The following is a 25,506-nucleotide window of genomic DNA, read 5'->3' on the forward strand; positions in this document are numbered from 1 at the left end:
AGGCAAAAAAAAAAAAAAAAAAAAAAAAGCTATTTTATTATTATAATTCTGTCATGAAACCATATCCTTACTCTGCTGCATTTAACTTTTTTATGGTACTGGGGCTCAAATCCAGGATTTGGAGCATACTAGGCATACACTCTACCACAGAACTACACCTCCAGACCCATCCTGTTGTATTCTGATTTTTCCTTTTGTGATCACAGGGTTGGACAACTCACCTATGGATTGGGGTGGTTTCTTCCTTGAAGAGCTGGATCTCCCTCCCCTGCTCCCTCCCCTCCTTCCCCTCCTCCCCCTTTCCCCCTCCTCCTCCTCCTCTTCTTCTTCTGGGGATTGAACCCAGGAGTGCTCTACCACTAAGTTAGATCTCCAGTCCTTTTTGAGATAGGGTCTCACAAAGTTGCCAAACTTGTGATCCTCCTGTCTCAGCTTCCTGCTGGGATTAAAGGTATGAACTACCATACTCAGCAAATACTGGACATTCTTGATGTTGATCAATCAGGGAAGGGATGAACCCTTAGTTGGGGAATTAGGGAATTATGGGACTTAGACCATAGTAATGACTACCTCCTTCTCATTGTCCTGTGCCAACAGCTCAAGGACTCTAGTTATGTTAAAGCCACTTCTGCTTGGAAAGGTTTAAAAATGGCAATGTAGAAACCAGGAAGGGAACACAAACTGAAGTTGATCAGCTATAAAATATAAACTAGATCATATGTCACACCGTCAGCAGACTATAGTAATGGAGAGTGTATTACTGGAGGCAAACCATCCTCTTCTGTAAACACTCCAAGTGGAAGTTGAATCTCAGAGGAGAAGATGGGGTTTGATCTCTATGTGTTTCTTTCTACAGAAAACTCAGGGTTCATTTCTCTTAAAGACAGTGAACCTCCTTGCAAGTTCTTTAAAAATTTTCAAAGCTATTAAGTCTCATGAAGACTCTTTGGGAGTTAGGATAATACTATTTCTATTTTTTTTTTTTTTTTTGAGTTAACTAAATTTTAATGAGATTACATGTCTTGGGCTAGGGATCTAGCTCAGTGGTAGCAAGCTTGCCTAGCATGTATAAAGCCCTGGGTTCAACCCCCAACAATGCAATAAGTGAATAAATAAAATAGAGAGATTACATGACTTGCCTAGGCTCCTGAGGTAAATGACAATGTTGAAGGAAAAATCCAGTTTTTGTTTTTTAAATTACAGCATTCTCTCTTTATCCACAGTTTTACTTCACATAGTTTCAGTTACCCATGGTCAACCATAGTCAGCAAATATTAAGTGGAGAATTCCAGAAGTAAACAATTCATAAGTCTTCAGTTGGGAGCCATTCTGAGTAATATGATGAAATCTCACTCAGTCCTATGTCAACCTCACAGTAAAGGATGGGAATCTTCCTTTTCTGGTATATCCATGTTGTATATGCTACTTACCCATTATCCAATGGGTATCTTAGTCACCATATCAACTGCCATGGAATTTCAGTGCTTAAGTCTAAGTAACCCTTCCTTTACTTAATAATGGCCCCAAAATATAAGGCCAGTGATGCTGGCAATTCAGACATGCCAAAGAGAGGCTGTAAAGTGCTTTCTTTAAGTGGAAAGATAAAAGTTCACAATTTAATAAAGAGAAAAATTATATGCCAAAGTTGTTAATTACAAATTAAAGTTGATCACAGCTATGGATGTATAGGAAAAATAAAACCATAGCAGTTTCAGGCATTTGCTGAGGGTCTGGAAATGTAATCCTTTTGGAAGAAGGGGGATTACTATATTCTTAACCCAAGGAGATTTCAATTATCTTCATACTAGGGAAGCAGACATAATGTCAAGATTTTTTTGACTTACCATTTTGCATTATTTACAACACATGCCCTTTCCACTTCACTCACATCTTAGATAACTGCATCAATTGTATTCAGAAGAAACATTTTTTGTATTCCTCGTGGGCATGGTACTACTGATGTCTGTCTGAACAGATTTAACTCAGTATAAATTAAAGCATGCAAAAGGACATAACTGCACATACCCAAGTGGCCCTGCAGAGTACAATTAGTCAAATAAGTGCACTGTCTAAAACTATGCTCTTTCTCTTATGATTCAACCCTAATAATTTTCCATAATATCCATGGGTAGGAAAAAAATAACTTTATAATTTTGAATTTCTGAAAATCACTATGAGATTTTAAAATAAAATGTTTTAACAGTATACAATATTACAAAGTTACCCAAGCTTAGTTTAGAAACAAAGCATATTCTAAAAGGCAAAAAAAAAAAAAAAAAAAGGTTGTAGTTAGTTTGCGATTATTGAGAGCAAACTAATAAGACAGAAAAAGTTTTAAAAGTATAATATAATCAGCAGTCAGGTCTTCACAGCCAAGGAGCACAAAGCAGATGATCACTCTTTGGTAATGTGGGTCTATTTTGTTGTTGCTACTTAGAAAATCATTTTCACTCGTGGAAAGTTTTCTAGATCTATACTTTATGGCTAATGAGCTAATTAGGCAGTTGGAAAGTATGAATTAAGCACCTGATATGAGCTCCAATTAGAAGTGGTACTGTGGATATGTAAAAGATGTGTAAGATGAGGCTCCTGTCTTCAAACATAAAGGAGAGGGGGCAAATTAACATACATTTAACATTTTTTTTAATTGACCCAAACCTATAAGAAAGAGTATATGTATATTTTTTTGATACTGGGGATTAAACTCAGGAGCACTCAACCACTGAGCCATATCCCCAGCCCTATTTTGTATTTTATTTAGAGACAGGATCTCACTGAGTTACTTAGCACCTCAGTCTTTGGCTGAGGCTGACTTTGAGCTCGGTATCCTCCTACTTCAGCCTCCCAAGCCGCTGGGATTACAGCCACTGAGCCCTGCAGAAACTGAATTGTTTTAAAAGTACTGTAGGAGTTCAGAGAAGTAGAGATTACTGTGATTTGGAATAACATAAATAAAAAAGCTTTATTAAATAGTTAAATTTAGTAAAATATATAAGAAATATTGGGAGGGAGGTTGCAGAGAAATCTGTTCAACTCTTAAAATAGTGTTTTTTTAAATTATAAATAACTGTTTATGTAAGGATTCCATTTTATTAACATGTACCACCAATACTTTTACTGATATAAAAATATTATGAAAAAGGCAAACCTATCTTATTTGCAAGAAGTTTGATGAACCTGGACCTTTTTATTTTTTATACCTTTACTTTATTGATTTAGATTTGGTGCTAAGGATCGAACCCAGGGGCCCACACATGCCAGGCAAGCGCTCTACCACTGAGCCACAACCCCAGCCCAAATCTGGGTCTTAAAAAAAAAATCCTGAGAAGACTAACTCCTGTCTTAATTTTTAAGACATATATTAGTTCAAATTAGATGTTGTAGAGTGTACCTGTATTCTGTAGTTCTGGTTAATCCGGAGGCTGAGGCAAGAGGATGGCTTGAGACAAAAAGTTAGAGGCTGTACTGGACAACACAAAGAGTCCCACCTCTTAAAAAAAAGAAAGAAAGAAGAAAAAGAAAGACTAGGGATGTAGCTTAGTGGTAAAGTACTTGCCTAGAATGTAGAAGGTTCTAGGCTCAGTCCTTATCACTGCAAAAATAAATACTTAAGTAAATTAAAATTTAAAAATAAAATAAAAACACACTATTTCAGACAGAAACATTGAAAATTTGTTCTGAGCACTGGGAATATATGTGGATGAAGTTTCTTGTCTTCAGGACTTTCAGTTTGGTAGAAAACAAGTAAATAAAATGATTGCAAATCAGTGTGAGAACCTCTATGAATACAGAGCAAAAGAGGCAGAGGTTGAGAGGTAAAGGTTAGAACAGGTGACCTTCAAGGTCATCCTACAGGACAACCAGGAAGGGACAAATGTGTGTGTCTGTGGGAGGGTGAATTCTGGGGGGGGAGACAGTTGGAAGGAGCATTCCAAAAAAAGTTGAATGTAAAAGGCACAGAAAAGGGCACAGTGAGTGAAGAGTAGGCCTGAGACCAGAGTTAGAGTTCCTACACTTATTTCAAACCTTCATTTCTATATGGGGAGAGGGAACCTCTAAAAACTACAACACAGTGACTATGAAAGATAAATATAAACGAATGGTAATGATTACATTTTTATATTTTGGGGAGTTAAGAATTTACTGTTCACACTTGCATTAATTTTATAAAAATATCTATCTTCTAATATAAGCCATTTGGTGACGATTCAAGCATTTAACATTCAAAATTTTCAAACAGAATGATGATCAGAGCACTAAATAGATCTCTCTCTAGAAGAAAATACATATTTTAATAAGGAATAGTTTGCTTTTGGGTTCCAGGGATTATAGAACCAGAATTAATAAAAGGAGCATTAAAAACTGTTTTAATAAAATCATTAAATAGCAATACCATGTATTTTTGAAGGCCTCTTAAAAAATTTACAGTTTATAAATTGTTCTTATATGCATTAAGTCGTTAAATTAGTACACATATACCGACATATCATTAAACATTAGCTTAAAAATAGCCACAGCATTAGGCATTTTATTCAAAGCTTTTTAAAAAAAGTATCGTAATAGGTAAGCTTATTGATAAAGAACAATTTAACACCATGCTATAGCTGCAAAGTTTCAGGAAAGCAGAATTTAAAACTTCCATTATAACTTTAACCGGAGGTTATGTCAAAATTTTACAACTAGGAACATATGAATGTATGTACTACTGAGCACAACATGGGCACGTTTTTGTTGCTATGAGAACCTTCTATTTTGTATCAGAAATCGCAGCCTTGACGACGCAGTGTTTGCGCCTATTTTGCACATGTTTTTCTACAGCGATTCCTCTCTAGTAATAGTTGAATGGCTCTGGTTTCCTCTTGCACTCTGCCCATGTCCGTTTTAGCTCCAGTTCTCATAGGCTGTACCGTCACTTTCTCTGGGAGGACTGGACAGGAGAAAACAGGGATGGAGCCAGCAAGGCGGTTCTGCAGCAGCCCAGCGGCTTCCCAGCGCCAGGGAGCTGTGAATGGGAAGGGGGAGGAGGGTGGATTGCAGTTTAATTCTATTACGCCCTGGGGAGCCGAGCTCTTCACCCAGCTCTCTGGCAGCGTTTTAAATCCGCAGTTAAAAAAAAAAAAAATCGAGCACGCCACGTCGTACAAACGAGGGAGTGAGAGGTAGAGCACAGTATGTTGTCCCCAAGTCAATCACAAACAAAGGAAAGGAGGGGTTCACAACCTTGTTATGGAAAGATTCCCCTAGACACGGAGAAACCCAAACCCCGGAGAGAAAAGGCCGGAGACCCGGTGGCGCGGGTCCTGGGAGACAGGGAGGGTTTTCCGATGCGCGCTCGCCGGGCCGGGGGAGAGGGGCGGGGGGAGGGTGGTCGCGGCGGGAAGCCGAGGAGGCGGCTCTAAGCCCCCAGCCCCGCCCCGTTTGGGCGGCCCCTCCCCCATCCCGGGCTCCCGGCGTCGCGGGGGCCCAAGGGGGGCGACCCGGGCTAACGACTGGCAACTCCCAGGCGACCGGCTCCGCATCAAGATGGCGGAAGATAAAGACAAGGAAGGTATGGATGGTAGCGCGGAGACAGCGGCTGCCCTCGCCGCCCGCCGCGACCCCGGGAAGTGCCGGGTGGGGACAGGTCATCCCCCATCCTTAGCCCCCACGAGCTGGGAGAGGGTGGCCTGAGGAGGGGCCGCCTTCCCCGCGTCCTCGCAGCCACAAGCACGGGCGCCTCGGCCCCGCCTCCCCATCCTCCGCCCTCTTCTTCCCCGCCCTCCGCGCCCTCCCCTCCCCCTCAGAGGCCGGGCTTCGGCTTCTGCGCGGGCTGCGGCCCAGGCGCCAGCCCGGGAGGCTGATAATGGCGTCCTTGTTCTCGGTTGCGCGGTCGCCACCGCCGTCTCCACACCCTCGTCCTGGGTCTCGGGGCCGCAGGCGCCAGGCCGGCAGTTGTCCAGGCGGTGAACACCCGAAGGTCGTCTGGGCGAGGACGGGTTCTGGCCGCCGGAATCTGGAGGGATCCTCTCCCGCCGCTCTGAGACCCCGCCCGGGCTCAGCCTGGTGGCGCTCGCCGCCACCATTTTGCCTCCGTAGTGAGAATGCGGCCTCCGGGTCACAGCCGCTCGCCGGGTGTCTCCGGCCTGCGAAATGCCTGCCCGCCCCGCTCTACCCACTCGGGTCGGGTCTTAAGAAAACAAAACAAAGCAAACGACAATTTTAGTAAAGACGAAAAAGCAAAACCCCGCAATGACGCGTTGGAGCCGCTGTGCGCCACCCCGACCTCCCGGTCGCACTGGGCAGAGGTGGGACTGGCCGGTGAGGCTTGAGGTGGCCGCATCAGAGGGGTTGATGCGTTTCTTGTGCGAAAAATCGATTATCCACGTGTAATTGCAAGGCCTTTAAATTGTTCCTGATTCAGCGGTATGGTTTAAAATCCGACCCTTAGTTACTGTCCTTACTTAACTCAAAAAAAAAAAAAAAGCCATGGAACAGTAGAGGTAAAATAATTCTGGAAGTGAAAATAATATTCCACCTTTTGTTTCCTTTCCAGAGCGCTGAACTCCACCCCCCCTTTTTTTTCTTAGCATGGAACATCGAAGTGTAGTAGTCAGGTTAACACCAATATTTACAGGAGAGATTTAGTCACTCATAGTAATTACAAAATAAGCAGTGAAACATGAAATTGTGCCAAAGATCTACTTAGGGATAACAAATACTGATTTTTTTTTTAATGATATGATTAATCTGAGAAGTCAAGATTATTTTATAGGTGTTACCTTTACTAAGATGTCCTTATAATTTAATGGTGCTGTTTTAAAAATGGCAAAAAATCTTAATTTTTTTCGATTAAAAAATTTCCCCAGAGAGCTGAGTGACTTATTTTTTATTTAAGTTCTTGTTTATTAAGAACAAAAAGGAGAGTCTTTTTTTTTTTAAAAGATTTGATTAGGCTAGCATGAGAAATGTGCACTGGGTTTTTTTTTTTTTGGCAGATTTTTTTCAGTTTTTATTTTTACTTTAAAAAACCATTAAAAGCATTCCAAATTTTTCAGTTTTCAAAAAATATTTTTGTGTTTAGGATAAGGTAATGCAGAGGAAAAAAATTCTGTCACCATAGAAGTTAAGTCTAATGCCATTTAGTAAGTTGGCCTATGTTTATTAATTTATTATTATTATTATTTTAATTTTTATGTGGTGTTAAGGCTCGAACCCAGTGCCTCCTGCATGCTAGGCAAGTGCTCCAGCCACTGGGCTCCTCTGGCCTATGTTTAATGCCCTTTGATTGGAAAGCATTCTGGTTAGCATTTTGGAGGATACAAAATGGGAAAAAAATTGGATTAGCTCTCAAGAAGTGTGCCATCACTAAGGAAGATATATACAAATGGGAGCTAGTTAACTGTACTCGGTTGCCATTGTGCCAGGCAAGTTATATACCCTTGAAGTCTGTGGGCAGTCCTGGACATCTCTGGGAACTTACTGGAAATGAAGAATCTCAGGCCCTGCCCTGATTTATTTGATCATTCTTAATTTTTGTATATCTCATGAAAGTTTGAGAAGCAGTATTATGTGGTATATCTTATTTATTTATTTATTTATTTTGGGGCCTGGGGATTGAATCCAGGGGCTTTTTACCACTGAGCTACATCCTCAATCCTTTTAAAATTTTAAAAATTTTGAGATAGGGTCTCCCTAAGTTTCTGATTGTCTCCTTAAGATGGTGAGGCAGACCTTAAACTTGTGGTATTCAGCCTCCTGAGTTGCTGGGACTACATGCCTGTGCCACTTTACTTGGTTTATTTCATTAATTCTTAACAGTTTAATGAGTTAACTAAAATTGCATGAAGAGCATGAGGAAATAAAGGTATTTTGTTGGAGGATAAACTGGAGACTCACTTTGGTGATCAGCTTTTCATATGAATATAATTACTGTATTTGATTCTTACTTCAGAAGTGTCAGAAATTACACCTACCTGGGTGTGGGTGGTGCACACCTGTAATCCTAGTGATTTGGGAGGCTGAGGCAGGAGGATCTCAAGTTGAAGGTTAGCCTCAGTGATTTAGCAAGGTCCTAAGCAATTTACACCCTGTTTCAAAAAAATTAAAAAGAGCTGAGGATGTAGGAGATATATGTAGCTCAGGGGTGAAGTGCCCCTGGGTTCAATCCCTAGTACCTAGCTAGTTAATCAGAATTGATCAGATTTTTGGGGATTTACTCAAGCTAACTAAATTAATGAAAAACTGATGTGCAGAATAGAATGATTTATTAGGGTTGTTTTAGAGGTAGTTGATGTATTGATATATTGACCAAAAAGCTGGTTACAGCAGTGAATATATTGTTTTATGAGAGTTAAGCTTTGTGAGAGATTGGGTTGAACTCCAATGCAAAGAAAAGGTACCAACTCCAATTTTAGATCAAATTAAAGCAAGCTTTAAAGAGAGCTGATCAGTGACTGTCTCTCCTAACTTGAGCTAGAGACCAGCCCTCCAGCTCTGCAAGAATGAGATTTTATAGCACAAAAAGTTGCAAAGGGGGTGTCTTGAGAACTTACAAATAACAGGATTTTGACAAGCATAATACAAAGGCAGATAGTAGGTTAATAATCTACATGACATGATATTTCAAGGTAGGGAGTAAATTCAGATCCCAACATCAGAATTTATGAAGCGCCTCTGAGGTTTCAGAGCGGGTTGTTATCTGATCAGGGGGAGCTAGGCATGGGTGAGTTCAAGGCATGGGCAGGAATTCCAAACTAATTTAGAAATCTCAGTAATTTATAGTAAAACAGAAATGAACTTTTCATGATTTTGTGATGAGATGGCTCCCAGTCTTAAGATGGAATTAGGCTCGGTTCATCAGTTATTTATAGTTCAAAAGCTGCTTGAGGGACAGGGAATCACACACACAAATAATAGTTCTGAAGGACATACGCATTACCCTGTCAGTCTCCGAAGGCCATTTCTGATCTGTCTCTTGCTAATAAGCACAATAAATACTTGTTGAGGACAGGTTATGGTTTAATCAAAGCCTTACTATTAATTTCCCCAAAACATTTTATACTTAAAAATATATAAAACCAGTTTTAGGCTTTAGTTCCTCACCTCCTTACAGGTATCGTTCTATTTCACCAGGCTCAACAAATGCTTTTTCACAGTGCCAAGGTGTTCACTCACACTTCTTTAAAAACTACATGCCAGGAATGGTAGTACATACTTGTAACCCACCCACTCTGGATACTGAGGCAGGAGGATCACAAATTCGAGGCCAGCCTCTGCAATTTAGTGAGATCCTGTCTCAAAAAATAAAAAGGGCTGGAAATGTTAGTGAGTAGTAGAACACTCCAAGGTTAATCTCCACTCCAAGGTTAATCTCCAGTACCACAAAACAAACAAAAACATCTACAAAAAAAAAAAAAAAAACCTCTTTGTAGAAATATATATATGTTATAAATAATCCATCTTTAATCTTGAGATTTTTTAAAGTTGTAAAGGTGGAAAAATTTTCTGGGTAACATAATTTTTGGTTCCAACTCCGTGGTTCATGCCTGTAATCCCAGCGGTTTGGCAGGCTGAGACAGAAGGATTGCAAGTTCAAAGCTATCCTCAGCAATGGTGGGGTACTAAGCAACTCAGTGAGAACCTGTCTCTAAATAAAATACAAAATAGGGCTGGAGATGTGGCTCAGTGGTAGAGTGCCCCTGAGTTCAACCCTTGGTACCAAAAAAAAAAAAAAAAAAATTTTTTTTTCTTAGGATTATCTATTAGAGGGCGCTTTTGTGCTCAATTTAGAAAAGTTTTTTTTTTTTTTGTAAGAGTATATGCATTGAAATTGTTATGCTTATGTGAAGTATTTTTGTACTTTAACCCTGTATAATTTACTTTTTCCTAGATTAAAGATGTTACATAATAAGCTAAAAATTAAAGTTGAAAAAAGGTTAATTTTAAATCACTTAATTTCTTTTTTCTTTACTGAAAGAATATTTGATGGGCTAGGGATGTGGCTCAAGCCGTAGCGTGCTCATCTAGCATGCGTGAGGCACTGGGTTCGATTCTCAGCACCACATAAAAATAAAATGGAGATATTAAAAAAAAAAGAATATTTGAAATGAGATAGGACAAATTCTTTTTAAAGTTTCTGTGAAGTTTTTCTGAAGTTTCCCTAGCCAGAACATTTTTGTTTTTTCTTTCTTTTGTTTAAATGAAAAACCAATGCAATTGTTGAGTCTTTGGATCTTTAAACCTTATTTCTGTCTCTTAGAGAATTTTATGTAGGAGTAGAAGGATCTTCTGTTGTAACTAGTATCATGTTTTGTAATTAGAAACATGTCTAGGAAATAAACTATTTAGGTATGAAATTGTAACTTTTGGTAGGCCAGTGAGCTTTAGAAGGTGTATCAGTTTTTTTGTTTTAATAAGCTTCAGATACTCAAAGCTTACTCTAGGATGTACTATTTTTGTTTGTACTAAAATATTCTTTGTTACTTTGCATGCTTTGATAACATCACATGGTAAAATACCTCCAGTTCAGTTATGAGGGAAGTTTTACTTGTTTTTTGTTTCCTTGCATTGTGCCACTCCTCTGAAAACATAGTATTTGGAAATGCACAAATTACCAGTTGCCATAGATAGTACAGATTGAAGTTTGTGGTATAGTCCAAAGGATGAGCTTTGAGCTAAGACTTGAATTTGAATTTCATCTTCCCTAAGCCTTAACTATCTGATCTTAGTGAAAGTGCTAAATCTAAGAAGCCTCAGGCTGCTCAGTGTAAAGTGGGGCTAATTATACCTATTTTATTATTATGGAAACAGTGTCTTCTTACTCATACTTATGTACCCAGGATTCACCACAATTCTTGGCATTAAAGGAATGCTGAGTGAAATAGGAAAAAAAAAAGTGCTTGGTACATTCTAGGGAGTTAGTGGTTATTTGTGTATGTTTGTCATGAAATCATAGGGTTGAGAAAAAATTTAAAGTTTAACCAGTCTTTGATAATACATGATGCATTTGTCATATTTTTGGAGCCATTTAATAAATTTTCTCCCTATTTTAGACCGACATAAACATCCAGGTGAAGGCTGGGGCTGTAGCTCAGTGGCATAGTGCTTGTCTAGCATGTGTGAGGCACTGGGTTTGATCCTTAGGACTGCAATAAAAAAATAATAAACAAATAAAATAAAGGTGTTCTGTCCATCTACAATTATTAAAAAAAAAAAAAAAGCAACATCCAGGTAAGTCTAAACAAAAAAGAAAACTGACTTACTGAAACCTAATTTACTTCTTCTCATTCAGAATTTTAAAAAGAGAAAAATGCACTGAAATTTATATTAGTTTATAAATATTTTTGAAGAATATTCAAGATTTAAAAAATAAAATGAATGAGATACTACCTCATACCCATTAGGATGGCATCTATTAAAATATGTCTATCAAATCCTATATTTGATATTATAAACATGTAGTTTGGGTTTTATAGCTATTAAGAGTATAATAAGTAATTTACTTTTTATTTTTTGGTGGTGTTGGGGATCAAACCCAGGACCTTGAGCATTCTAGACAAGTGCTTTACTATGGAGCCACATCCTCAGTCCTGTAATTTATTTTTTAAATGCAGTCATATATTTGGGAGTCTAAAGACTTGGGGTGGAATTTGGACACTGCTTCTTTTTAGATTTTAGTTGAATGTGTCAATTTCTCTGAATTTCAGTTCAAAGCATTTCTAGTCTAATGAGGATGATGGGCAGTTAAGATAATACTGATATAATGATCTAATAAATGCTATGATATCTATATTTATATAGTGATTCGGCATTCTGGAAGAGTCACCTGATTCACACATATATCCTTTACATTAAAGCCCTCTTTTATTCCCTTTTGTAGTTAATTTTCTTCTATCTTCATTTTAACTTATAATTGTGTATGTGTGTTTGCTATTCCTTCTAGACTCTTTATGTTCCAGAAGGATAGGGGTCATGCTTTATTTGCTCTTAATATTTAATATACCCAGGATGTGGCACATATTAGCTCAGTAAGTATTTACTGAATGTTAAATAAAAGTTGGCTTCCTGAAAAAGGCAACTCTAAGTTTATCTTGAAGGGTTAATAGCTCAGAGAACAAGAAGAGAAGAAAATTTCAGGAAGAGAAGAAATAATGAGCTTGAAGTCATGAAGATTAGTCTCAGTAATTATACGGGTATTTAATATGGCTAGAATTTTAGTTCAGTTAGGAGGAGGTGTGTTAGCTTTCTCTTGGTATGATAAAGTACTTGAGAAAAACAACTTAAAAGAGAAAAGATTTATTTTGGCTCAAGAGTTTCAGAGGTTTCTGTCCATGGCACTGTTTTTTCTAGACCTGTTGTGAGGCAGAGCATCATGGCGAAGAGGGGCAGAGTGGTTCATTTCACTGTAGCCAGGAAACAGAACGAGAAAGAAGGGGCCAAGGACAAGTTATAGCCTTGAAGGGCACATCCCCAAGAACCTACTTTTTCCACCTCCTGAGTTTCTACCACCTCCCAGTAGCTCATCAAATTATGAATCCATCAATGGCTTCATCTATTGTTAAAATTTGAGCCCACATGATCCAATCACTTTCCAATGACCCCACCTCACCACTGCTGCATTGGGGACCAAGTCTTACAAGTCTACCTCTGCCACTTAAAAAGAGTTGGATAACTTTAGTATAAGAACCTAATTGTTGGAATTTCTTCAACTGTCAAGTGAGTGTAGCATAGCAGAAACCTTTCTCATTCAGTGGCAAAGCATGTGGCAAAAACTTCACTGGCAGTACAAGCTCTGTAAATGACAATCATTTAACCATTGCTATTGTTTCAAGAAATGTGCTAGGTGGGGAATAAAATAGGTTTGGGCCTTCATCTCAGAGATTTTTTACTATAGAGAAGAAAACAAATAATTATATAATTTATTTTCCCCTGTTCTGGGGATGGAACTCAGGTCCTTTTCTTGTATGTTAGGCAAGCTCTCTATGACTGAGCTACATCCATAGCCCCTACATAATTGTTTAATTACATTTGGGATAAATAGTTAAAAAAAGTTCAGGGTTCCAGAAGAGGGACATCTGATTTAATTTTTTCTTACTTTAGGGGCTTTGAGTGTGGCTTGTGTTCTGCTGAAAACCATCTAGTTTTTAGCAGAGGGAACTGTAAATTCAAAAGAATGAAGCAAAAACCAAAACTACTAGAACCAAAAAAAAAAAAAAAAAAAAAAAAAAAATCAACCAAACAAACAAAATCACAAAAGCCTGAAGCAAGAAAGGAGAAAGGCTTATTGGAGTAAGGGCCAGTGTGGCTGGCAAAAGGCAAGCCTCCTGCATACAAAACACATGTTCTACTCAAGGCTATACCCCTAGCCTCTCAGTTTATATCTCCTAAAAGGTTACGTATCTAGTTCTTCATTTATCATTTCTTTTTTTTTTTAAAAAATTATTTCACTTTCTAGCTTTTTTGCAAAGTATAGTACATTATTGTTACCTATAGTTACCATACCATGCAGAGCTTCTTGCTGTGTCTTAACTGTAGCTTTGTGCCCATTGCTCAGCCTTTCTCCATCTCCCCTTTCCTCCTCTCTCCTAGAAAAGGTATTTATTTCACACACAATACTTTAAATGTGGGGTTTGACGGGAATCACCAGTGTGAAAGAAATTTTACTTTGTGTATTTGGAGTTAACATGTCATTAGTGGGGTCTATCCATGCAAATGACCTTGACTCTTGAATTTCTGATTTGTAGATGTAAAAAAAATCTAGTCTCTTAATTAAAAAAAAGGGGGTCATTTGTCTGTACTTAACATTGGAGGCAGGACAAGAGCAGATGTTGACAGTGGTTTCTTAGATTAGGTGACAACAGGAAATAGTTGAGAAAGTTTTAGTCAAGAGCTTCTAGATTTCTTGGTGATTCTCTTTTCTTGGAGGAGACAGAAAGAGATGAATTAATACCTCTGTAGTGCAACTTCTGATTCCTCTGGTCTCTAAGTACCATCTTCAAGTCTAAGGTGGATGTTGCTCTTGTGCTTCTATAGTACCATCTAAATACCTTGCTCTAATATGTTATAATTTACTGTAGCTGGTCTGTTAACACAGAGTTTGCAGTACTGGGGATAGTACCTAGTGCCTTGTGCTTGCTAGGCAAGCAGTCTCTCACTGAGCAATAGCCCCTGCTTTGTTTTACTTTTAAATTAGAATGCATCTACTAAAAGTAAATGATCAATACACATTTGATAGAGGAAAGCTATCAAATCATAAATCTAGTTGATGATTGGAATATAATATTTCATTTTAAGTCTGGTGTTTTGGTTGCATATTGTCTTTGGATCAAGCTGTTTATAAGACTTCATAATAACTATCTCCTCCCATCAAAAAAGGCAACAATTTTTTTTTTCTTTTTAAACAGCATATGTCTGAAAAAGGTATTGGCATTACTGGAGTCAAACAGAACAATGACATTATTTACACTTCCAGTTAATTAACCTTGAGGGCATTCTTTACCTTCTTTGTGGAATACTTTAAACAGTTATCATGGTAATTATTTCTCCTGGGGCTTATTATTTTATCTTGATTTCAGTAAGCAGGGTTTTGAATGCAGTTAAGTGTTTAAATATGTATACAGATATCTCAGCTTTAGAAAAATCCCAGCTGCACTGTTTAAAAATTCTTTATGACCTTTTATTTTTGGTTATGACTACTCCCTCTGTGTTATCATTAATTTCTTCTTTTGAAATTAAATTTAACATTTTTTTTCCTATGGTTTGACTTTGGATCAAGTCCATAGCTTTCTTAGCATATCCATTGCCAGAAAACAAACAGAATGTGAAATTGCTGGCATTAATAGTTTTAGTATGGATTTATAGAGAAAAAAGAATTACTATATAATGATATAACTTACCCCTACCTGGTATTTCATCAATTTAAAAGCATTTGATTTTATATTAATTTAGTTATATTTATTTTTTATTAAACAAGTCTGCTGTATTTTATGGCTTAGTAGATAGAGTAAGGACAACTAAAATTATTTTTGATTTTTTTTTTTTTTGTAGTGCTAAGAATCAAACTCAGGGTTCTTGTGTATGCTAAGCCACTTAGCTATATTCCTATCCCAAGAATAGTTTTTAGAGAAATATGTGAAATACAAAATTAAAAAAAAATTTTAAGAAAGATGATTTATATATCTAATCTAATGTGAAAATTATAGTTATTATTAGTCCAGATATATTATTAGTGAAACATAAGCAGAGAGGGGTTCAGAGAGATTCAGAGTTGGTGAAGACATCCACATTGCCAGGAAGGTGGTACACCCCAAACAGTGTGAAATTAGATTTTGCTCATTTTCTCCTTTTTAAACATATATTTCATGTATATGAGTAATAGAAAAAATAATTTTTTAAAAATAAAATCTGCAGAGCTTATTTTCCTGGGTACTAAGCAATTTCTCCAAATTAGACAAAATTATTAACTGTTACTACCTTTTGTGCAGAATCCTTCAAAACAACCTTAGATGCTCATGGTATTGTCTATTTTACAGATGATACAGACTAAATATCTGAGCAGTTAAATAACTTGTCCAAAAGGCTACAGTGCTGTTAAGTGGAGAATTAGAATTTTTTTTTTGTAGGTGGACACAATACCTTTATTTTTTATTTATGTGGTGCTGAGGATCGAACCCACGGCCTCACACTTGGGAGACCCAGGACCTCATACTTGCAAGACGAGTGCTCTACCACTGAGCCCCAGTCCCAGCCCCAGCCTGAGAATTAGATTTTCAACCCAGTTGGTCTGCCTCTAAAATGCGTATAATCATAATAATTACACTGTATTTTAACCAAAATATGGTAGCAACATTTATTTAAAGTTGTTAATAAAGTTTTGTTTTGTTTAATACTGAGGACTGAACCCTGAGGTGCTTAACTTGCTGAGCCACATCCCGGGCTCTGGCTCTTTTTTTAAATATTTTATTTTGAGACAGGGTCTCACTAAGTTGCTTAGAGCCTCACTAAGTTGCTGAGGCTGACCTTGATTTGTGATCCTCCTCCCTTAGCTTCCCAAATTGCTGGGATTACAGGTGTGCTCCACTATACCTGACAATAAAGTATTTTTTTAAATTGACTAAAGTCTATACTTCATTTAGACTTTCTTAATTTTTACCTAATATTCTTTTTCTGTTCCAAAAACCCATCAGAAACACTACATTATTATAGCTTTCCTGTCCCCTTATGCATCTTTTGACAGTTACAGTTTGGTTTCTCAGACTTTCCTTGTTTTTAATGATCTTTTTGACAGTTTTGAGGAGAATGTCCCACTAGTGAAATTTATGTGTTATTTGTCTCATAATTAGATTGGGGTCATGAAATTTGTGAAAGAGGACCAGAGGTATAGTGTCATTTTTATCATGTCACATGAAGGCTAAATACTGTGTTAGTTTTCTGTCACTGTGACCAAAATACCTCACAAAAAAAATTTAGAGGAGGAAAAATTTATTTTGGCTCATGGTTTCAGAGGTTCAGTCCATGGTTGGCTGATTCCATTACTCTGGGCCCAAGCTGAGGCAGAACATCATGGAGGAAGGGTATAGTGAAGCAAAACTACTCACCTCATGTCTACTAGGAAGCAGAGAAAGGGGAAGAGGTTGCAGGGAATATGAACCCATCCAGGGCACACTCTCAGGGACCCATCTTCTTCATGTCCCATCTGACTACAGTTACCACCCAGTCAGTCTATTCACGTTAGAATGGACTGATTAGATCATAGCTGTCATAATCTAATCATTTCACATCTGAATATTCCTATATTAACACAAACTTTGGGGGATATGTCATATCCAAACCATAATATATACTATCAATATAATTTTTCACAGTTTATCTTAACTTGATTACTTGACTGAGGTGGTGTTTGTCAGATTTCTCTACCATAAAGTTGCTCTTTGTTTCCATTTTCCATACTAAAGTCTTTGGAAGCCGTCACTATGGACATTTAAGGAGTGAGGAGTTATGCTTCTATTTATTTTGTAGTGCGAATTATTCAACTTTTGTCACTGGAATCTCTTTCACTTGGCTTCTGTGTCTCTTTGACATAACTCTGCAGATGTGTGTGTGTTTTAAAGCACTTTTACTATCTGCTGTTACTACTAGTACTAGGGAGTTTCTCCTTACAGCCCTTCTGACACCAAATGTGTGGGTTCTCCAGTTCTCTATGTCTCTGTGGACATCACTGAGTATCTATCTGTCTAATCTTTTTTTTTTTTTTTTTAAGTTGTAAATGGACACAATACCTTTATTTTGTTTATTTATTTTTATGTGGTACTGAGTGAGGCTTGAACCCAGTACCTCATACTTGCTAGGCAAGCACTCTACCGCTGAGCCACAACCCCAGCCCCTGAGTATCTATATTTTTAACTCACTTCTGACACTAAGTGCTGAAGAGTTAGTACAGTCCCTAGAGGTTAAGGGCTCAATGTCATAAGACTCCCCTCTGCCCAAAGTATGCCAAATGCTAAAAACATAGACACTTCTGTTTGACTTGGCTACAAATTGGGCTTTTCCACAACCCCTTTTTTAGTTTGATGATCTGGTATAATCGGTCACAGAACTTAAAAAACACTATTTACCAGTTTATTATAACAGACATTAAGGATATAAATGAACAAACAAATGAAGAGATCTATTGGTTGAAGTCTGGAAAGACTGGAGCTTCTGTGACCATGCAGTTGGAGTATACCACCCTCTGGGTGTGTGGATATTTACCAACCCAGAATCTCTCTGAACCTCATCTTTAGGGTTTTTGTGGTGTTTCCACTATTTAAGCATGATAGATTAAATCACTTGCCATTGTGATTAACTCAATTCCCAGCTCCTCTTCTCTCCTTGGAAATTAGAGGTTGAGTCTGAATTTTTAGTAGACAGTTTCTTTTTTAGCATTAGTCTTCCTGATTATTATTCTGATTACTTTGTTTACCATGAACCAACTTTGTGCTAATCCCTTTATATACATTATTTCATTCAATCTTTATTATAACCATATGAGATATTATTTTACAGATGAATAGGCTAGTAGGAGGCAGGGCCTGTGTGATTAAATACATAGTTAGTAATAGACAGGGTTTGTTTGTTTACCATTTTACTATTATGTGCTATTTTAAACTTTTATGTTAATAAATCAGTTTTTGGAAAGTCATGTAAAGATCTTGACATTTATTTAAAATCAGTAAACAAAATATCCATGAACTATATTTGTTTTCTTGACATTCAATATAAATCAAGTTAGTTTCATGTACTTTAAATCTTTTAGAAAAAAAGTTTTCATAGTGCATAATGTAAAGGAAGTTGTTAAAATTGACTTGCTGGATTGATTAAATCAAGGAAAAATCAGTTGGTTTGTAGAAGGCCTTTAACATTTCATGACTGTGTTTTAAACCACACTAAAAAAGCATAGATAGGAATAGCTGACAGGGAGCTGAAAATGGTAATAAGCTTTCTTTTAAACTATAAAACACAGTTGACAGACATCTTTTTATATAGACATATCTGTGATTGCATACTGTTTTTAGACTTGATGATTTTTTTTCAGAAAGAAAAATCTTCAAATTTATAAAAACTGTTTACAGTAAAAGAGAAAAGTATGACAAGACAGGAACCCACCCTGCTCATTTTAAAACTAAGTTGGATCACATTTCCTTTAGTGTGTGGACAATATCACCAGAATACAATTAAGTATATGTTTAGTGAGTAAGAAGTTTTTTGCTTTGTTTTGCTTTTGTTTGTTTTTTTTGGTAGTGGGGATTGAACCCAGGGGCACTTTACCAATGAGTACATCCCCAGTCCTTGTTTGTTTTTTGAGACAGGGTCTCACTGAGTTGCTGAGGGTCTTGCTAAATTGCTGGGAATGGCCTTGAATTTGGGATCCTCCTGCCTCAGCCTCATGAGTCACTGAGATTACAGGTGTGTACCACCATGACTGGCTGAGTAAAGGTTTTTATTTTAATTTCAAAATAATTTTCAAACCTTAAATTCTTTATAAAATTGTGAAAGTGACAGATGAGAGAGGGAAGAGAAAGGAATTGAGCAAATTTGTTAAGCAATGAGGATTTCAGAAGCAAAGGTATGTTTCTAATGTGACCTTACTCACTTTTTTGGGGGGGTGGGTACTGGGGCGCTTAACCCATGAACCACACCCCCAGTCCTTTTTAATATTTTATTTATGACAGGGTCTCATTGAGTTGCTTAGGGCCTTGCTAAATTGCTGAGGCTGGCTTTGAACTCGTGATCCTCCTGCCTCAGCCTCCCCAGATGCCGGGATTACAGGTATGTGCCACCACACCTGGCTTTACTCACCTTCTTTAGGCTCTGCCTTATTCAAAGGCTTGTACTTCCTGACATCAAAACCTCTCCCATGGGGCTGGAGTTGTGGCTCAGTGGTAAAGCGTTTACCTAGCATACATGAGGCACTGGGTTTGATTCTCAGCACCATATACAAATATTAAAAAATAAAGATCCATCAACAACTAAAAAATATTTAAAAAAAACCCTCTCCCATATTTTTAGGCATTTGATATAGCAGCATCCCACTTTCAGATACCAAATTCTGTATTAGTTTACTGTTATTTTTTAGTTTTTTTGTTTTGTGATAACAAAATTACCATAAAAATTTAGCGACTTTTACAACAAATATTGGGTTGGGAATATAGTTCAGTGATATAGTGCTTGCACAACATGTGGGTCCTGAGCTTGATACCCAGCACTGCAATCAATCAATCAATCAATCAGTCAATACTTGCATGAGGCCCTGGGTTTAAAAATTTTTTTTTTTCCTTAGGGTTTTGCTTTGCTTTTTAACTACATTTTTATTTGGTGTTGAGGGTCTTGCTAAGTTGCTGAACTGGCCTGGAATTTGGGATTTTCTTGCCTCAGCCGCTTGACTTCTACCTCTTGTCAATTCCTTTTTTATATTCCCTTCTCTATATACCTCTGACTATTTTTTTTTAACCTCTGTTTTTGCATCCTCCTTCTAATTGATGACTTTCCCCTCAGCACTTTTTTGTGGAGTTCTTAAGGAGTCTGAGACTTTTTTCTAATGTAAATAAACTTCTTTACAAATATTCTTTTTATAGAATACCCCTCTAATTTCCTTATTTTTACTTAATCCTGTTTTTCTTTACAGAATATCACTTTTGGTGTGTGTTGGGGGATCTTGAATAAAAGCTTTTCATTCTCCCATGTCTTTTTGTTTTCAAGTCAGTAAGTTTAATCTGCCTATTTCTATTTCTAAATTATTGCTCTTTACCGTCACATAAAAATTCTTCCTTTGAAATTTTACCATCTCAATCACCTGTCCTTTGTCACTTTGTTGTCTTTTAGTCTCCCTCTAGTTTACTCCTTATTGGTCAGACTTTGTCACTCTGTATAAATTTTCTGTTCTTCCCAAATTCTGTCTTCCTTCTGGGTGACTTCGGTAATCATGTAGACCACTATCTAATGCACTAGTTTCATGATCCTTAATTTTTTTTAACTCCACTGCCTTTCATTTTCACTCCTTTACAGCATCCTACTTTTACAATTAATCTCTGTGAGACATTTTGAAATCTTTACTCCTTTGTTCTAGGAGGGTGCTAATCTCTTAGATTCCAAGGGATGTTCTGCTCTTCTACATATTTAATACTTGTATTAGATCTTATAAAGACTAATCCTAGTTTCCTTGATCTCAGTTTACCAAACAAAACTGATTCTGACTAATGTAGAAGAAAAAATAATTTATTAAAAGATAAAGGGGTGCTCATAAAATCAACAGGAAGTAGAACCACCTTGGACAAGACCAAAGGAGACCTGACAGCATGTACCACATCTAATGGCATGCTACAGGGACAACCTGGTTCATGTGCCACTGCTGGAACCACTGCCCCTGGACCACTGCAGCTAAGTGCTGGTTGTTATTGCCTCTGCCATACCCATATATAAATTACAAATGTCTCTATATTTTGATTACCTTCTTAAGATTGGAAGTCCTGGGCTGGGGATGTGGCTCAAGCGGTAGCACGCTCGCCTGGCATGCGTGCCGCGCTGGGTTCAATCCTATAGCACCACATACAAACAAAGATGTTGTGTCCGCCAAAAACTAAAAAATATTAAATTCTCTCTCTCTTTCTCTCTCTCTCTCTCTCTTAAAAAAAATCCTTCCTTTAGAAAAAATATTGGAAGTCCTACACAAGGACATGTTAGTAGGGGAAAGATATACAAATAACTGATAGCAGTGCAATGATTTAACCACATGCATAATTATTTGTGTAATTTGTTTAATATCTGATTTTCCATTAGAATGTCAGCACATGTCTGTTTTATTCTCCACTGTGACTTCATTGTCTAGCCCATAATTGTTACTTAATAAATATTATTGAATTAATGAATCCTAGAGAATGGGTACTTGATTCTGTCTAGAGAAGGAAGATTGGGGTATGTGTTGGTGGAAATCTGGAAGAGACTGTAGGAGTAGAAATGTAAGGGTTTGAAAGGCAGCAAGGGGGTGGGGAGTAAGAGGGGAGAGTACCAGGCAGAGAAGAGCATGAATTAAGTTTGGGAATGGGGAGGAGATGGAGATGCTTTAAAGTATTAGGTGTCAGTTATTAACAGTTAACATTTTTATTGAGTATTTATGCACTTATGTACTTATGTTAAGTACTTTATCTGTATTTTCTCATTTTTTAAATTATTATTTTTTGTGGTGCTGGGGATTGAACTCAGGGCTGTGTGCATACTAGACAAGCACTCTACCACTGAACTACAGTGCCATTTTAGAAAAGAAAAACCTTAGGCTGGGGTGTAGCTCGGTGGCAGAGTATTGCCTAGCATTTGTGAGGCCTCTGGGCTTGATCCCCCATAACACACATACAAACACAAAAGGAAAATCTCTACATAATAAATAATAATGAATAAATAATTTGCCTACGGCCACTTAACTCATAAAGGGTATACCAGAGATTGTTTTGGAATCTTTCTGGATACAAAGCCTGGTGCTCTTTATAAATACCATTTTATATTAATGTAGTGTTTTCTAAGTTGGCCCCTAATTAGAATCCTATGAGGAACTTTGTAAAAATACAGATTCCTGGTCCTATCCCAGACCTTCCAAATCAGAATTTCCAAAGGCAGAGCATCTAGATACCTATTTTAAACAAGTCCTTGAGTGTTTCTCATATACTGATCTGGTTTGGGTTACCTCACCCTTGAGAATTGCTATGTGTGGTGTTGAGAGCAAGGCAGAATAGCTGACTAGCCAGGGAGGTTTTCTTCTGTGTTGTTAAGGTTCTTTGACTTTTTATCCTGTGGATGATAAGGAATGTAATCAGATACTCATTTTAGGCACACCACTTTGGCAGCAATGTGAAAGGAAGTCAGGGTACAAGATTGTGGGCAAAGGAACTTACATCTTTTTTTTTATTTTTAATTTTTTTTTAGTTGTTGATAGACCTTTATTTTATTTATTTATATGGGGTGCTGGGAATCAAACCCAGTGACTCACTCACGCCAGGCAAGTGCGCTACTGCTGAGTCCCAGCCCCAGCCCTAGGAACTTACTTACATCTTCAGATTGCTGTCTTCACTATTTTTTTTTTCTTTTTTTCTCACAAACATTCTCAAATCTTTTTTCTTGGTCCTATCGATCTTTCAACTGTGTGGGTTTCTTTTTTTCCTACCTAATATCTTGAGAGAAACAGTTAAAAGTCAATGCCAGGTTTTAATCAGTTTAATAAAGATTTCTTCTGATTTTCTTCACTGTTTCACCCTTACAATTTAGCTTTTCCACTACATTATATTGTTTTCCCTAATGTCATCTTCATGTGACATCATATTTATTGAAAGTTGTGAGCAAAGTTCTTTCTTAGATTTAGGTTTGAAATGAAAATACCTTGGTCATTTATTTTTTCATCATTTAATCTTCATATAACAGATTTAAGCAAAAAATAGTTTTCATGTATCTGCTCAGGGCTAGGGTCTGTAGATTCAGCAGTGCTGAGAACACATGAAGCATATGACTTTACTGATCTTATGGTCAATTACAATGTTATGGGAAACACAAGTGCAGTGCGGATATATTCATGTATGAATCTCCTAACTATCTCTGCCTCCTTCCTTGCCCCCTTCCCTCCGTTTGAGTTAACCTTCATAGGAAGAATAATTTTGATCTTGAGCTGATCTCTATTGCCCTGAGATAAAAATTCAAACTCCTTTAAAGTGTTTTATTAAAAAACTTAAAGACTGTTCCTGAATGTTGCTTGAATTCTCTCTTCCAGCTACATGTCATTATAGGGAAGTAAAGGAGCAAAAACTTGAACTTTTCCTCATGATTTTAGTTTTTTTTTTTTTTTCTGAAACCACATTGTATGTAGTACAGTTTTGCTTTTTAATATTTTGAATTATTTTTGGGGAAGAGAAAAAAATTGTCTAAGTTAATATAAAGGCTAATTGTTCTAAGAAGCTTACCCAAGAATTAAGAATCTAATTTTTATGCAATAATTGGAAACTTCCTACTTGTTAGTACTCTTTAAAAATGCTACTAAGATTGTTATTTTATTAGAATAGATAAGCTCTCAGTCAGTACGCAGTATACCTAAAAATATACAAGGCAATCGGAAGTCAAGCATATATTGCAGTGGTTTTGTTATAAAAATGTTCCAGTTAGCTAGTAGTTTTGGTATTTTTTTTTTACCATCTGACCATCTTGTAAAAGTACTTATTAGCAAGAAAATGGATTATATCTGGTCAAACGTACAAATTATGGCTTTACTTACATTTCTATTGACATGACTAATGCAGAGTTAAATTTGAATAAGACTTTGTGACTTGGGAAGGGGAACTTAGTGTGAGAAGGGGAACTTTGAATAGGTTTTTAAATTTTTGAAATTTTGTTTTATGGGCTGGAGTTGTAACTCAGTGGTAGAGCACTTGCCTAGTACATGTGAGGTACTAGGTTTGATCCTCAGCACCACATTAAAAAAATAAGTAAAATAAAGATATTGTGTCCATCTACAACTAAAATTTTTTTTAAATTTAAATTTTATGTTAATTAATTAATTAATTGATTGATTTTGTGGTGCTGGGGATTGAACCCAGAGCCTTATACATATTAGACAAGCAGGCAAGTGCTCTACCACTGAACTACATCCCCAGAATTTAAAAAAAAAATTATTTTGATGGGAGGGGAGGGGAGGGGAAGGGGGAATAGGAAGGGCAGCAGAATACAACAGATACTAGTATTGCTGTATGTATAAACGTGGCTGTATAACCAATGTGATCCTGCAATCTGTACATGTGGAAAAATGAGAATTCATACCCCATTTGAATCAAACGTATGATATGTCAAGATCATTGTATTGTCGTGAGCAACTAATAAAAAAATTATTTTGAGACAGGGTCTTGCAAAGTTGCCCAGACTTTAAAATAATTTTTTTAGGGCTGGGGATGTGGCTCAAGCGGTAGCGCGCTCCCCTGGCATGGGTGCGGCCCGGGTTTGATCCTCAGCACCACATACAAACAAAGGTGTTGTGTCCACCAAAAACCAAAATGTAAATAAAATATTTTAAAAAAATAATTTTTTTAGAAGACATTTGTCAATGCATTTTTACTTAGCAGTAGTCATAATCAATTCAAAGCTTCTTAGAAACAAGATTAGTCTTAGTAGCAGAGAAGAGCAAACCAAACCCTGACCATATAGGTGAGGGGCTTCTTCCGTTAGGTTAGAGATAGGGCTCAATGACTTCTAAATCCTCTTTCAAGTCTTAAGATTCTCTGTCTCTTAATTAATTTTTCCCCTCCTGACCTAAATATGTCATCAGCTCAATATTTTTTGGAAATTTCTCAAAATTTCTGTAAAATTAGTTTGTTAACTAATAAAAGCATAATGAACAGTACCAATTTACAATGTTACATTACATAAATATGTAGAAAGAAGCACCTTTTTTAAAAAATAAATTATTTTCTTTTTAATTTTTAATGTATTTATATATTTTAGTGTAGATGGACACATATCTTTATTTATTTATTTTTATGTGGGGCTGAGGACCTAACCCAGTGCCTCACATGTATGAGGCAAACATTCTACCACTGAGCTACAGCCCCAACCCCAAATTATTTTCTTTTTCTGTGATGCTAAGGATGGAACCCAGAGCCTCACTCATGTATAGTAGGCAAATGCTGTACTACTGAGTACACTCCTAGCCCAAGGGAAGCAAGTTCATTACCCAAATATTTTTACAAATTGGTGATATCACATTGAATCACATTATATTTCATTCTAATAAACTTTATTTGTAGCCGGGCACGGTGGCTCACGCCTGTAATCCCAGTAGCTGAGACAGGAGGATTGTGAGTTCAAAAGCCAAACTCAGCAAAAAGCAAGGTGTTAAGCAACTCAGTGAAACCCTGTCTCTAAATAAAATATCAAATAGGGCTGGGATGTGGCTCAGTGGTCAGTTGCCCCCTAAATTCAATCCCCAGTACCCCTCCCCTCAAAAAACCCACTATATTTGTAAAAATG

At 37.1% G+C, this 25,506-nt stretch overlaps 1 protein-coding gene across 3 annotated transcripts in view; it reads left to right on the forward strand.

Moving 5' to 3' along the window:
• The first annotated feature begins 5,439 nt into the window (after positions 1–5,439).
• Positions 5,440–25,506, forward strand: part of Drc8 (dynein regulatory complex subunit 8) — a 114,546-nt gene continuing 94,479 nt past the window's right edge. For 2 of the 3 annotated variants that reach the window (XM_026390752.2, XM_026390754.2), the window contains exon 1: positions 5,440–5,548. In XM_026390752.2, the coding sequence (XP_026246537.1) occupies positions 5,524–5,548 (25 nt within the window). In that variant the 5' untranslated portion in view covers positions 5,440–5,523. The remainder of the gene's footprint in view (positions 5,549–25,506) is intronic. The other variant, XM_077802603.1, reaches the window with a different exon arrangement.

The sequence above is a fragment of the Urocitellus parryii genome, chromosome 9 (assembly GCF_045843805.1).
Source record: "Urocitellus parryii isolate mUroPar1 chromosome 9, mUroPar1.hap1, whole genome shotgun sequence".
Taxonomy (NCBI): domain Eukaryota; kingdom Metazoa; phylum Chordata; class Mammalia; order Rodentia; family Sciuridae; genus Urocitellus; species Urocitellus parryii.